This window comes from Mus musculus, chromosome 7, assembly GCF_000001635.26.
Source record: "Mus musculus strain C57BL/6J chromosome 7, GRCm38.p6 C57BL/6J".
NCBI classification, from domain to species: Eukaryota; Metazoa; Chordata; class Mammalia; order Rodentia; family Muridae; genus Mus; species Mus musculus.
In genome coordinates, this window is record NC_000073.6 from 26,364,018 (window position 1) to 26,380,039 (window position 16,022).

General features: G+C 38.7%; 1 protein-coding gene across 4 annotated transcripts in view; it reads right to left on the bottom strand.

The window, feature by feature from the left end:
* Positions 1-673: 673 nt before the first annotated feature.
* Positions 674-16,022, bottom strand: part of Nlrp9c (NLR family, pyrin domain containing 9C) — a 39,010-nt gene continuing 23,661 nt past the window's right edge. For 2 of the 4 annotated variants that reach the window (XM_017322312.1, XM_017322313.1), the window contains 5 exons: positions 13,988-14,155; positions 11,230-11,400; positions 7,972-8,142; positions 7,274-7,444; positions 870-1,020 (listed from right to left, as the gene is read on the bottom strand). In XM_017322312.1, coding sequence (XP_017177801.1) covers positions 870-1,020; positions 7,274-7,444; positions 7,972-8,142; positions 11,230-11,400; positions 13,988-14,155 — 832 coding nt within the window. Of the gene's footprint in view, positions 1,021-7,269; positions 7,445-7,971; positions 8,143-11,229; positions 11,401-13,987; positions 14,156-16,022 lie in introns of those variants that run through there. The other 2 variants (NM_001042612.2, XM_017322314.1) reach the window with 2 other exon arrangements.

A 16,022-nucleotide genomic window follows, 5' to 3' on the forward strand; every position in this document is an offset into this window, starting at 1 on the left:
GCTGCTGTTATGAATCATAATGTAAATATCTGATATGTAGGTTATTTGATATATAACCCCTTTCATGAACTACTACTTGAGAACAGTTAACAGATTAAAACTTAATATATTATTTAAACAGAACTGATCTATTTGATGTAATTTATAGCAATTGCAATAGTGACTAAGAGTTAACATGTAAAATGTTAAGTTTTAAAAGTTTGTGTGTATATGTATAATATCTGTGTGCATGCATGTATGTGCCTATGGAGGCTTGGAATGCACATCAGATATCCTAGAGCTGGAGTTTGGAAGCACACAGTGTACTGCTAGGGTTTGAACTCTGGTCTTCTGAAAAGTAAGGGACACTTTTAATCTCTCAGGTATATTTCCAGCCCCAAGAGTGAGTCCTAGATCTGATCCCTAGAACTTAGAAAAGAGAAATTTTGAGGTCACTTTTCCAAAAATTATGGATCTGTGTTTCTAAACATTGTCTTACCACTTTCTGCATCACAATGTTCCTGTCTTTAAGGATCACAGAATGAATTACACAGAGGAAGTCCAGGTGGATGTTAGCTGCTCTAAGAATGACACCAACTGAAGAAAAGTTACAGTTCTGGTTGGGAGTGAAAGTTTTAAGAGGATCAGTGTCAAATTCCCATACTTTAAGACATTCATTGAGGAAACATTCATGTTTTCAAACATGCTTAGTGTTTATTTAATGTGCTTGTAATATAAACATTGCAAAGTGGTGAGGGGAGATGTAAAGAAGGGTGGGGGTGGAACAATGTGGAAGAACAGCTCTGGAGACAGCCACCAGTACCATGGTGTACAACTTGGGACAGGGTATACAGGAGAAACATAAAAAAAGGATAAGCCTTTGTTACAGATCAATTCTTGCTGTTCCATACCAGACGAACCCCCCTCTTTTTGAGTTCATCTTCAACCCAGGGAAAATGCAAAACATTCAGATTGTTATTTTTCTTTTCCACAGCTTGCAGAAATGTCTGTGATTCCTCAGAAAATGAAGATTTGTCCAGTCTGGGGTGACAAAAAGAAACTTCTGTTTACTACTTTTTAAAAAAATCACTAATTTGTGTGTGTGTGTGTGTGTGTGTGTGTGTGTGTGTGTGTGTGTGTGCAGATACATGCTTCTGCAAATATGAGAAGTTCAGTCAGAGGACTATTCCTGGGAATCTATCCTCCCTCTTCTTCTATGGGGATTTTGGGTTGTCAGGTATGGCAGCAAGTGCATTCACTCACTGAGCTATGTCAGCATCCCAAGTTTTGTTGACAATCATTTGCCTCTCTTTACACCTATGACTGTCTCTCTGTCATCTGTTCCTAGGAATAAATGAACCTAGAGTGGAGTGAAATCATCATTATTTCCCAGAGAGTAGAGACCCTTTCATTCACACACACACACACACACACACACACACACACACACACACACACACAAACATATATATATACATATAATATGCATATAAAATATCAAGATATTAAAATTAAAGTTAAACAATATTGAAGTAAAAATGGCTGTTTTTACCCACTCACTGTTTAAGTGCCTAACTATGAGCATTATTTCTTACTCATGCATTATAACTTTATATAGTGTTGACTTTCCTTAAACTTATGAACAACGGTGTAATTCATGTCCTAGCCACTAATCTTATAATTATTCATATTAAGTCTGTTCCTTTTGTGTTCCTATCAACTTTCTGTGAGACACTGAATGACATATCCTATACCTTAGCTCACCTATTCTCTCTGACTATTTCAGCTATGCCATGATCAGTAAACTTACCTAAAAAAAAAAATACTAATTCTACATACACTAAACATTGCCAAATGATTATTATCATTACACCCATATTTTAAAAATCAATGCGTTTATTTTTGAGAATTTCTTATGCATATCATATGTTTTGATCATATTCTTTCCCCATTCCCCTCTCAGACCCTTCCACATTCTTTTCCAAATTTTATGTCCTTTTCCTGCTTGGTGAATCTAACTAGAGATTCCCATAAATGTATGCTTTTAGGAGCCTCCTCTGGAGAATATGCAACCTAGCAGAGGATACATCATTGAAGAGAACCGACTCTCCTTCCCCTTGAAGCCACTAAATGTAAATAACTCTTCAGCTAGGGGTAAGGTCTCAGAAGACCCTCCTCTATCTTTGGAATTTTGACTTGATTTTATGCAGGTCTTGTGGCGGCACCCTCTGCTACAGTCTGTTCATGCCTATGTCTATCTTATTGAGCCTAGCAGGTGCTGCTTTATAGGTGATTCCCACCTCTTACCACCTTTCTATGCCTTCTTCAATATTGCCTGGGAGTAAAGGATCACAGATGTGGGCTTGGTTTTTGAATTTTTTTTGTCAAATAATGTCTTGAGAATGAATATTCAATATAATCAATAACATTTTCTCTCTTGAAAATTTTCCTTTAGGTTTTTGACCATTAGTCTCCCTGAATTTTAAAACTTAAAACTGGAACACGGATCTCTCTGAAAGTACAGCTGGCTTCCTTAAGCTTCTTCTCCCCTCTGTTTTTTCCTTGTCTAGTGACTATAAGCATGTGCTATGTCACCTTTAATTACACAAAGAGTTCACACTGATGTGCTGTGCTCTTTTAGATCTCTTGCTCAATTTCAGCTCCAGACTCTCCACCCTCTCCTTTGGTCAGTCCTGCACCAACTATAGCATTCTTACCATGATTAACCATCTGTGCTAACACCCTGGAGCTCTTCCCTCATCCTTGCTTTAACAATACTCTTTATAGCCCTAGTACAGGATTTAAATCAACAGGGTGGAGGTGTGACAAAATATTCACACATATAAAGAAAAAAGTTATAAAAATCAATTTGTCGGCTTCCTTGCCAGCAGAGTCTTGCCCAACACCCGCAAGGGCCCACACGGGACTCCCCACTGGACCCTAAGACCTCTGACCACCATGGCCTAAGACTGATCTTCAATAACAACATAAATAATGGAAAGCCAACATTCACGTGGAAACTGAATAACACTATTCTCAATGATACCTTGGTCAAGGAAGGAATAAAGAAAGAAATTAAAGACTTTTTAGAGTTTAATGAAAATGAAGCCACAACGTACCCAAACCTATGGGACACAATGAAAGCATTTCTAAGAGGGAAACTCATAGCTCTGAGTGCCTCCAAGAAGAAACGGGAGACAGCACATACTAGCAGCTTGACAACACATCTAAAAGCCCTAGAAAAAAAGGAAGCAAATTCACCCAAGAGGAGTAGACGGCAGGAAATAATCAAACTCAGGGGTGAAATCAACCAAGTGGAAACAAGAAGAACTATTCAAAGAATTAACCAAACGAGGAGTTGGTTCTTTGAGAAAATCAACAAGATAGATAAACCCTTAGCTAGACTCACTAAAGGGCACAGAGACAAAATCCTAATTAACAAAATCAGAACTGAAAAGGGAGACATAACAACAGATCCTGAAGAAATCCAAAACACCATCAGATCCTTCTACAAAAGGCTATACTCAACAAAACTGGAAAACCTGGATGAAATGGACAAATTTCTGGACAGATACCAGGTACCAAAGTTGAATCAGGATCAAGTTGACCATCTAAACAGTCCCATATCACCTAAAGAAATAGAAGCAGTTATTAATAGTCTCCCAACCAAAAAAAGCCCAGGACCAGATGGGTTTAGTGCAGAGTTCTATCAGACCTTCAAAGAAGATCTAATTCCAATTCTGCACAAACTATTTCACAAAATAGAAGTAGAAGGTACTCTACCCAACTCATTTTATGAAGCCACTATTACTCTGATACCTAAACCACAGAAAGATCCAACAAAGATAGAGAACTTCAGACCAATTTCTCTTATGAATATCGATGCAAAAATCCTCAATAAAATTCTCGCTAACCGAATCCAAGAACACATTAAAGCAATCATCCATCCTGACCAAGTAGGTTTTATTCCAGGGATGCAGGGATGGTTTAATATACGAAAATCCATCAATGTAATCCATTATATAAACAAACTCAAAGACAAAAATCACATGATCATCTCGTTAGATGCAGAAAAAGCATTTGACAAGATCCAACACCCATTCATGATAAAAGTTTTGGAAAGATCAGGAATTCAAGGCCCATACCTAAACATGATAAAAGCAATCTACAGCAAACCAGTAGCCAACATCAAAGTAAATGGAGAGAAACTGGAAGCAATCCCACTAAAATCAGGGACTAGACAAGGCTGCCCACTTTCTCCCTACCTTTTCAACATAGTACTTGAAGTATTAGCCAGAGCAATCGACAACAAAAGGAGATCAAGGGGATACAAATTGGAAAAGAGGAAGTCAAAATATCACTTTTTGCAGATGATATGATAGTATATATAAGTGACCCTAAAAATTCTACCAGAGAACTCCTAAACCTGATAAACAGCTTCGGTGAAGTAGCTGGATATAAAATAAACTCAAACAAGTCAATGGCCTTTCTCTATACAAAGAATAAACAGGCTGAGAAAGAAATTAGGGAAACAACACCCTTCTCAATAGTCACAAATAATATAAAATATCTTGGCGTGACTCTAACTAAGGAAGTGAAAGATCTGTATGATAAAAACTTCAAATCTCTGAAGAAAGAAATTAAGGAAGATCTCAGAAGATGGAAAGATCTCCCGTGCTCATGGATTGGCAGGATCAACATTGTAAAAATGGCTATCTTGCCAAAAGCAATCTACAGATTCAATGCAATCCCCATCAAAATTCCAACTCAATTCTTCAACGAATTGGAAGGAGCAATTTGCAAATTTGTCTGGAATAACAAAAAACCTAGGATAGCAAAAAGTCTTCTCAAGGATAAAAGAACTTCTGGCGGAATCACCATGCCAGACCTAAAGCTTTACTACAGAGCAATTGTGATAAAAACTGCATGGTACTGGTATAGAGACAGACAAGTAGACCAATGGAATAGAATTGAAGACCCAGAAATGAACCCACACACCTATGGTCACTTGATCTTCGACAAGGGAGCTAAAACCATCCAGTGGAAGAAAGACAGCATTTTCAACAATTGGTGCTGGCACAACTGGTTGTTATCGTGTAGAAGAATGCGAATCGATCCATACTTATCTCCTTGTACTAAGGTCAAATCTAAGTGGATCAAGGATCTTCACATAAAACCAGAGACACTGAAACTTATAGAGGAGAAAGTGGGGAAAAGCCTTGAAGATATGGGCACAGGGGAAAAATTCCTGAACAGAACAGCAATGGCTTGTGCTGTAAGATCGAGAATTGACAAATGGGACCTAATGAAACTCCAAAGTTTCTGCAAGGCAAAAGACACCGTCAATAAGACAAAAAGACCACCAACAGATTGGGAAAGGATCTTTACCTATCCTAAATCAGATAGGGGACTAATATCCAACATATATAAAGAACTCAAGAAGGTGGACTTCAGAAAATCAAATAACCCCATTAAAAAATGGGGCTCAGAACTGAACAAAGAATTCTCACCTGAGGAATACCGAATGGCAGAGAAGCACTTGAAAAAATGTTCAACATCCTTAATCATCAGGGAAATGCAAATCAAAACAACCCTGAGATTCCACCTCACTCCAGTCAGAATGGCTAAGATCAAAAATTCAGGTGACAGCAGATGCTGGCGTGGATGTGGAGAAAGAGGAACACTCCTCCATTGTTGGTGGGAGTGTAGGCTTGTACAACCACTCTGGAAATCAGTCTGGCGGTTCCTCAGAAAATTGGACATAGTACTACCGGAGGATCCAGCAATACCTCTCCTGGGCATATATCCAGAAGATACCCCAACAGGTAAGAAGGACACATGCTCCACTATGTTCATAGCAGCCTTATTTATAATAGCCAGAAGCTGGAAAGAACCTAGATGCCCCTCAACAGAGGACTGGATACAGAAAATGTGGTACATCTACACAATGGAGTACTACTCAGCTATTAAAAAGAATGAATTTATGAAATTCATAGCCAAATGGATGGACCTGGAGGGCATCATCCTGAGTGAGGTAACACATTCACAAAGAAACTCACACAATATGTATTCACTGATAAGTGGATATTAGCCCCAAACCTAGGATACCCAAGATATAAGATATAATTTGCTAAACACATGAAACTCAAGAAGAATGAAGACTGAAGTGTGGACACTATGCCCCTCCTTAGATTTGGGAACAAAACACCCATGGAAGGAGTTACAGAGACAAAGTTTGGAGCTGAGATGAAAGGATGGACCATGTAGAGACTGCCATATCCAGGGATCCACCCCATAATCAGCATCCAAACGCTGACACCATTGCATACACTAGCAAGATTTTATTGAAAGGACCCAGATGTAGCTGTCTCTTGTGAGACTATGCCGGGGCCTAGCAAACACAGAAGTGGATACTCACAGTCAGCTAATGGATGGATCATAGGGCTCCCAATGGAGGAGCTAGAGAAAGTAGCCAAGGAGCTAAAGGGATCTGCAACCCTATAGGTGGAACAACATTATGAACTAACCAGTACCCCGGAGCTCTTGACTCTAGCTGCATATATATCAAAAGATGGCCTAGTCGGCCATCACTGGAAAGAGAGGCCCATTGGACTTGCAAACTTTATATGCCCCAGTACAGGGGAACACCAGGGCCAAAAAGGGGGAGTGGATGGGCAGGGGAGTGGGGGTGGGTGGATATGGGGGACTTTTGGTATAGCATTGGAAATGTAAATGAGTTAAATACCTAATAAAAAATGGAAAAAAAAAAAGAGAAAAAAAAATCAATTTGTCATTGAAAAGGTGTTGTCTTGAGAGACCATTTACTGAATAACACAAGGTATACTATATATGTGAATTTATATTTATAACCATTTATCTTTTTATTTCATGTCCAGTATATTATACCCTTGTGCGTGTGTACATGTATTTGTGTGTGTGTGTGTGGGGGGGGTAGATTATGATCTGTATATGAGAGAGAACATGTACCTTATTTCTTTCTGGTTGCCATACTTCTAAATCTACTCATTTTCTGCAATTTTTGTGATTCCATGCTTTAGAACAGAATGGCAACTTATAAAAATAAGCCATATTATTTTAAAAAATGACTGATGATATTTGGAGTAATCACTACCATAGGATGATTACCCATGAGTGCATAGGTATCAATCTGTTAACGTGTGACAGTGGGCCTACACAACAGAACTCCTCAACCCTGGAGCTGAGGTTATGAAAAGTGACACAGAAGAACTTGTTTTGAAGCCATTCCTGACCATGGGAGACAGTGTATACTCACCCAAGCATATTCAGTTTACACTTTTTGTGGTTCAGAGCCTCACAGAGCATCACCAGCCCAGAGTGATGCAAGGCATTCCAGTCCAGATTTAAGCTCTTCAATGTGTTGCAAGTGATAAGAGCCAATGCCAGGTCTTCACAACAGTCATTGCTGAGCTCACACATGTCTAACCTGTGAGCAGGAATATTCCAGAAAAAGATTGTGTCGTTCAGTGCCAGTTCTAGGCATCTAATCAAACATCTAGCCAATCACAAATGTCCACATTACCAACACTGAGCAAATCCTTATTTCAAATCAAAGAGGTTGAGACCTACAAGTTGAAAAAATGTTTAGCTCTCATGCCTCATCAAAGAAGCTTCATTTTGTCATGGACTGAATAATATGGAGACTCACATAGTCAACATTCAGAGAGGGTACAGTGTTCAAAGGCACAAATGAAGCATTTACCCCAATCTCTCCCCTCAAGATTCAGGGAATACAACAGAAGAAGGGGCAGAAAGACTAGAAGAACCAGATATTGAGGTGGGGTAAGACATAACAGGAGTATTGCATTCAATATCACAGCAGCTGTACAAGACCTGTGCATTTCCTCAAAACTTATGAGCCTATGCTAGTTGGACTTCTTAACCCTATTAACCCTCTAGCATCTCCTCATCAAATTGTGAGCCCTCCCACCATGGCAGTTAAGAGAAACTCACCCAAGACACTGCACTTTACATTTAGGATGACACAGAGCTTCACATAACCGTTTGACACCAGTGTCTTGTATGTTATTGTTGCCAAGTTTCAGGGTCTTTAGATTTTTATTGCAAGTCAGGACAGCCGAGATCTCTTCACAGCATTCTGAAGTTAAATAGCAACCAGGCAACCTGGGGAAAACATAGTTGTAAATACACTTACTCCCCAATCCTTTTGTTTTGTTCCATTTTTAATTTTATTTTTTAGAACTTCATATGAGTACTGCATCTACAGCCATCAATATCACTCCACCTCTTCCTCCATTTCCCCCAGTACCCCTTCCAAATTAACAATCTCTTCTTTAATTATTCTCGTTACATGCATACATGTGATATATGTCTGTGCATGCACATATGTACATGTATATGCAACCTAATAAGTCCACTTAGCTTTGCTTGTATGTACATGTATCCAGGGGGTGGATAACCTGGGTCAGAGCGTCCCCTTGTGGAGAATGATTCTCCATTCCAGCAGCCATTATTCATTGACCACATTTCATTTTCCCATTCTTGCCCCCTTTTTTTAGATAGAATCTCATGTAAACAAGCCAGGCTTCAGATTCTTTACATAGCTAAGGATGACTTTTAAGTTCCTAACTTTATCCCCCAGTGCTGAGATTATAGTTATGGAGCTACCATAGCTTTTATTTAAGCCTGTGCTGAAGAGTCAAACTCAAAAGTGTATACAAAGTAAGAATTCTATCAACTGAGCTATATTCCCAGTCCATGAAATTCCATCTTAACAGCTTGACTTATTTATATGAACCATAAAGTCCCAACTGGGGTCCTCTGCTCTACATTGGCTCACCTAAGTTTTTCTGCTTTGATCTCTTTATGTGGTGTTTCTACTCTCATTCCTTCTGGTTATAATACATATGTCATAAAGAAATAAGTGGAGTACATATCACTGATTTCAGATTCGTGTGCAATATCACCATGTGTTGAATTTCTCCCAGTAATTAATATAACATGTCCTTAAACCCTTCCTGAGCCTGAAGTTCATGGTTTCCCATGACACTTTAAATAATGCTATGCACACTCCAGTGAAGTTTGCTTGGGAGGACGAGAGGCCTGGAAACACTCATGAGGCAAAGAGTTTCACGGAAACGCACCTCCTGGAGCTTTGGCATTCTCATTAACCCGTATACTCATACCCTATGCCCGAGTTAGTCTAGTGTATGGACCCATGTGCTCTCTTTTAGTATTATTTTATTATAAGTGCCTTTTAAGATTGAATTCTGATATAGTTAAGTCTCCCACCAGTGTTCCAATGTGCCAGAAGCTGATGAGCTTGGAATCCGGTAGAAATGCAGTAAGGAAGTTACCTATTCAGTAACTAATTAAACATTACAAAAGACGGAGTCGGCAGCTCAGGGCTGGTCTGCAGAGTATTTAGTAAGGACAGCAACTCAGGGCTGGTCTACAGAGTGTTTACCATGAAAGAGCCAGGGAATCCCACCGAGATAGAAATCTTCAGTACAAGCTACATTGCATATTAGAAGCGAGTTGGTGAATTCTTCTGACAAATGGAGATTCTCCACAGATACTTAAAAGTTACACTTATACTAAAAATTATCAGGGCCCAGGAAATAGGGGGGTTGTGGTATTGCAGTACTCATGAGAAGGTCTGCTAAAGTAGAACCCCTGGTGGTGGGCTTAACAATAGACTAGTTTTACACTTGGCTCCCTTCTTAGTGACAGTGGTCTGGTCCCCGCCTTCTTTTGATGTATACATTCCTTTTGTATTATGTCACTGTAACTTAGTGGATTGTATCTCATCTGTTTTTTTTTTTTTTTCTATTCTGCTGTACTAAAAAGTTTGATGCTTGACCTGAAAAAATACTTTCAGATTCTACACAATCTCCTGTGTGCATCTGTCTGTCATTCCCGCCGACTCCTTGCCCATCTGCACCCAGGGACCCATCCACACAGACAAAAGGACCCAGAGGGTCTGCGACAATAGAAATGTTGAGGGACAAAAGGAATATAGTTGGTATAAGATAGGTAAGGAATTGAGAACACATAGATTATGCATATATGTTAATTATAGACATTAGGTAGATGAATGTTAGATGAATAATGAACATATACAAATTAGTAGATATATAGATTGTAATGTAAAGTGATTTGCAAATGAATATATGAAGAGGTTGATGATATATAAGTAAAGGCAATAAATTTTTAAATGGTAGACAAGGGAGACATGTTGATTTCATAGATTACAGATAATAGTTGGGTGGATATGAGATAGGCAGATAGATATGTAAATATACACAAGACACATGCATAGAGTCATGAGTGATCAAGATATATATACATATGGATTTATGCAGGGATATATGTATGTATAAAATAGCTCTCAAGCATGGAAGAATTTTACCCTCCAGGGGATTCTTATAGTATCTACATGTACATTGGTCTGGCACCCTAGGCCAGAGAGTGCTACTGGTATGTAATGATATAGAAATACTATTAACATCTCCTCAAACCCTTCCTGAGCCAGCTTATATGGCATCTAGATGTACTTTGGTTTGCCACCCCATGCCAGAGAGTGCTATTGGCATCTAATTGATAAAAACATACTACTAAAACCAATAGTATAAAGATTTAGAAACTGTGATCTTCATACATAAACACAATATCTTTGTGTCTGATATACATACATGCCCATCACTTCAATTCTGTCATACGAGGTCTATACTTAATCTCTTTATCAAGAGAGAGGAGTTAGAATAAACTGGTTGCTACAGTATGTTGAGAAAGACTGATATCCTTCTTGCTCGTAGACATGCCTTTTTCACTTGTGTCAGTGTGCATGAGCACATGTGAGTGTATGCATACATGTTAGTGGGGTGTCTACCCATGGAGGCCAGTAAAGGACATGATGCTGTAGTTACAGGTGATTGTGAACTGTCAAACATGGGTGCTGGAATGCAGAGTCTGGTCCTTATGACTCATTAACAAGTGCTCTCAACCACTGAGTCATCTCTCAAGCCTTGATAGAGTGTAAATGTTTTACCATGTGATCAAGCAGTAGTCTCTGGGGACTCATCCTCATAACCCAATGACGACAGACTCCATATCTTAAGATAGGTATTATGGGTGGCAGACCTAAGACAATTTCTGAAGTGACGATGACATTCGGACAATGCTATCCTATTTTCTGAATGCCAACATTGGAAATAGCGCCCCCAGCAATGAATGAAAACATAGTCCTACCATAACTCCTTGAGGGTGCAGTTTGGATATTTCAAAGCTTCACACAGAAGGTTCACTCCAATATCTTCCAGGAAATTTGATCCCAGATCAAGGAGAGAGAGGTGTTTGTTGCTTAAAAGAGCTTCATAGAGATGTCCACAGGCAATGAATGTGAGACAGCAGTAAGACAACCTGAAAGAGGATCACATGTCAACAACTTACTTTTGAATTCACATGCCTCCTCAGTTTTTCATGTTTTTCCTATACTGAATTTCTACTTTGCATGAAAAAAAACCTGAAATAGTCTGGTGAGATAGCTAAACACTCTTGCTACCAAGCCTGAGGACCATCCGGGGAACCTTGCTATAAGGTTGTAGTCCCTCAGGAATGGGTGGCTTTCAGAGCTTGGCACCTGGCTGGCCTTGTGTGCCCTTGTCTAAAATGTGACATTGTACAGAGCTCTCTGCAAGGGTGTATAACTCAGCACATCCATCCTACTCTGGCTTCCCACCTAGATGATAATTAGGTCCTGTAGTATAATCAATCAGCCCATATTGCTCCTTTGATGGCATGACCAATTAGTGCTTTCCACCTGTACCCCTAAAAATCCCTTCTATGCCCTATCACTGAAACAATAAACTAGACTTGTCTTGTTCCAGCAGTCTCTGCATATCATGCTGTCCATATTCATGGCCATCTGGACTGTGATCTCCACCTCTGGCACCTTTCTCCTCTCAGGCTGGTGGCCACAAGGACCTGAGTTAATTCCCATAGGATGGAAGCAAATAACCAAATCCCACAAAATTGTCTTCTGTCCTTCATATGTTTGCAAGTTCTCTCTCTCTCTCTCTCTCTCTCTCTCTCTCTCTCTCTCTCTCGATAGAAACATTTTCAAATATTTTTGAAAAACTAGATCACCACAGATGTAGGCAAAATTGACTGTTGATTTACCTGACAACTTATTTGTAGAACAGGAAGTCGACTAACATTTCCACCCATACCAGAAATTTATCATTTATGATAAATCCTTTTCTAGTGACTCCATTAAGTTTTTTCATTATACCCTTTTGTTGTCTGTGTGTGTGTACATGTGTGTGTGTGTGTGTGTGATTGCTTGTGCCTGAGCCTGTGCATCTGTCTGTCTGTCTCTGTACACATGCATGTGGAGATCAGAGGACAGCTCAGATGACATACTCAGGAACACAAGGAATCTCTTTTGAGATAGTGTCTCTCACTGGCCTACAACTCATTTATTAGACTTAGCTGGTTGTCCAGCGAGCCCCAGGGATCCATCCTGCTGCCTCCAGTTCCTCAGTGTGTCACTATCTCTGGACTTTTCACATGTGTTCTGGTGATCAAATTCAAGTCATCATGTTTGAGTGGCCAAGCGTTTTTACCAACTTATCTCTTACTCCAGACAAATCCTATTATTTTAAATAATTTTCCTAATCCTGTTACTTGTATGGGTTAAAGACTAGTATTTTAAAGACTAATATTTAAGGCAACTCGTGATCAGTGTAGCTCTTTATAGTTACTACTCACCAAGTATAAATTAATTTAATCTACTACATAATATCAAATGGTAATTACACAACCAAAAAAATTTTGTCTTGTAATGTAATTTTTTTCTCTTTTTGAAACATTCTTTAACTTTTTATAGTGCATTCTTTTCTCCCTTTCTTTTACAAACATCATTTCAAGACTGGAGTGTTAGTTCAACATTTATAATCACTTTCTGATCTTGCAGAGGACTGAGGTTCAGTTCCAAGCACCCACACAACACTTATGTGTTGCTCATAACCTCCTATGACTACAGTGCCAAGGACTAATGACCTCCTTTAACCTCTGCATTCTCATTTACATACAACTTATGCATACATATAAACCTATGCAAGGACAAACATACATACATACACATAAAATTGGTAGGAAAATAAATAAACATTTATTTTATTTCATATTAAGCATTCCTTAATAAAAGTGATGTTCCAAAATACAAAATGTTTTCAACATCCCATGATACCACAATAAGAAAATTCCACAACTGTGCTCATGTACAAACACAAAGGCACTGAAAGTAATGTGTAAAACTAACCCCAAGCCATGTGCACCAACACAGCATGTAAATAAATTTCAGGGTTGAGCTTGGTGACAATTACCCAGGTTTATAATATGCAAATATTTCAAAAGAAATTTAAACACTCTCTTCATAAGCAGTACACATAAAGGATACTTAATTTGAACTAGTTTTCTTTGATAAACAGGTGTCTCTATAATTGTCACTATTCAATGTTCCTACATTTTATATGATTGCTCATATCTGTAAGCCCCACAGGTGTGTATTACTGGATGAATACATGATCACAGAGCACATAATACTGTGTGTCTCTAGACTCTTCCTCTTCCACAAGCAAGGTGCCTTTGAGCACATTCTCCATCTTAAGGCCTTTGATGGAATAGTAAGTTATCCAGTATGGGTTCCAATCTCTTTCCAGATGCCTCATCTTTATTTATGATAATTACATTCACTAAGCTAAAATTATGTAAAAGAAGTTTCAGAAGTAGCCTTGGCTTGTCTGAACTGAGTTTCATGGTATCTCTGCTTGCATTTGCTCCACTTACTGGTATGGCATCTGAGGCATAGATAGTGACAGAGTCTAATGGCATAACACAAGTTCTCCTGTATTCCTTAAAGAGTATGTGACCACCTTTATGATCCTCAGACCAATGTGTAGCATTCTGCAACACTTCCAGGGCATGCTCTCCTAGAATAACTCACATCAGTGATTCCAGAACACAGCTTGGGTCCTTCAGCATTTTACACAGAAACATCACTCCTTTGTTCTTCAAGGGATTTTCAACCAATGAGAGATGTTTCACCTTAGAGTTGATAAGGAAAGTTGCCATTATGCCACAAGCCTCACTTGATATGTCACATTTTCCCAACCTACATGTGAGAAACATGTCACAGGTTAGGAATAAAATCTTTAGGTTATCTATATAAGACTGTGTATTGCTTAGACAAATGCCCCAGATTCTAATACCAGTCAAACCTATATTATAGGCTTATTTAATTTATAAGCATTATTGCTTAGCTATTATAGTGAATTTATAGAGCTCTACTGATTGGGAATAAGCCCAAGCCAGTAGTTTTCAGTTATGGGTGATTTTTACTTTCTAAGATCCATTTGAAAATGTTTGGTGATATTGGTTGTCACAACACTCAACAGAAGAAGATATAGTGTTCCTGGAATGTAGTAGACAAAAGCCATGTCTTTAATGCATATATAGACCCCATCACTAAAATATGATCTGCAACCTTATAAGTCTGATTACTCTTAACACTTACACACACACACACACACACACACACACACACACACACACACACACACACACTTCTCAGGTCTCTCACAGGTACCCTCCCTTCTAGATTTCTGGTATCAGTTATAAAGCCCATTGTATCTAACCTGTGGTTCTGATCAATCAGCTACAGGTTGACATTCTTACATCCTTCTCCCTGTGTTTAGCTTTCTGAGGATGTCATGAAGCTTAAAGGTTGTCTCACATGCCAGTTTAGTATATTCAAAAGATATGATAAGGATAATAGAAACACTCAAAAAGAACACATTGCATAGAAAAGCTCTAGAAGGATCCCAAGTACAAGAACCTTTGCCTCATGGATGCAGTGTGCTCCACGTGGATATATTTCTAATTTCATTCTATCACCATGATAAAACACTCTCACCAAAGCCAACAGGAGATGATTGGGCTAATACTTCCAGGTCACAGCATCATTGAGACAATAAGCACAGGAAGCTTGATTCAAGATTTATGAAGGAGCTGTTTGTTGGTTTGTGATTAGCTAGGTAGACTTATTAGAATATAAGTTAACCATGCCCAGACACAGTAGACTGGACCTTCTTATGTCAACTAATCCTTACCAACATTCCCAACATTCCATTCTGATAGACAATTACTGAACCAAGAGTCTTCTTCAGGCCAAGATGACAGTTAATGCTAAGCAGGATGAAAACTCTGAAGTTTGGTTATTTTTAAAAGGAAGCGTTTCCATGTAAGCGTGATCAGATCACTCCAAACTGAAGTACTCGTGGAGGAAAGGAAATGAGAATGATAGTTACAGAACATGGTGCCAGCTCTGTCCTTGTGGGAAATGGCCACTATGCAGTAGCTCACCAAAGATCACCTCATTAGAATTATAGTTTACCCCATCACCTGGAAATTGTAGGAAACTTCATGTCTGGAATCAAGACAACAGTCCAAATAGAGGAAATATTTCTGCTACCATCACTAAGCACTCATGAAAATACAAAGGTTTGTAATTCCTTTACACAGCTGGGAAAAAGGACAAACTGCATATTGCCTAACATAAGCCACTGTATCACAAATGTTAATGGTGTTAAACACACATCTGAGTTATCATATCACTTAAAGTGACAGACAATCTATACCCTTCCAACTTCTCTGAAGTCTCACACAATTTCCACATAGCCCAGTTACAGAGCTGCCTCTTATCTTTCTTCTCTAGCCTCCCATCAAGGGCCATGTGAAAGTTTTATTAATCAATTGTTTCTATGCTGATAAGTTTTTACCAAGCACCTCTACAAGTTGACCTCTGATTTCTATGAGGATCCTGTCTCACACACTAAATAAATAAATATAATAAAATTCATATATGGTATTATGTTGGTATTCAAGCCATTAGGAAAAATAAGCCATCAAAAAGGGGGAAATTTTTAGAAGGAAATGGGAACCAACAGAATATAAATGAATTTGACAGGAACGTTTTATAA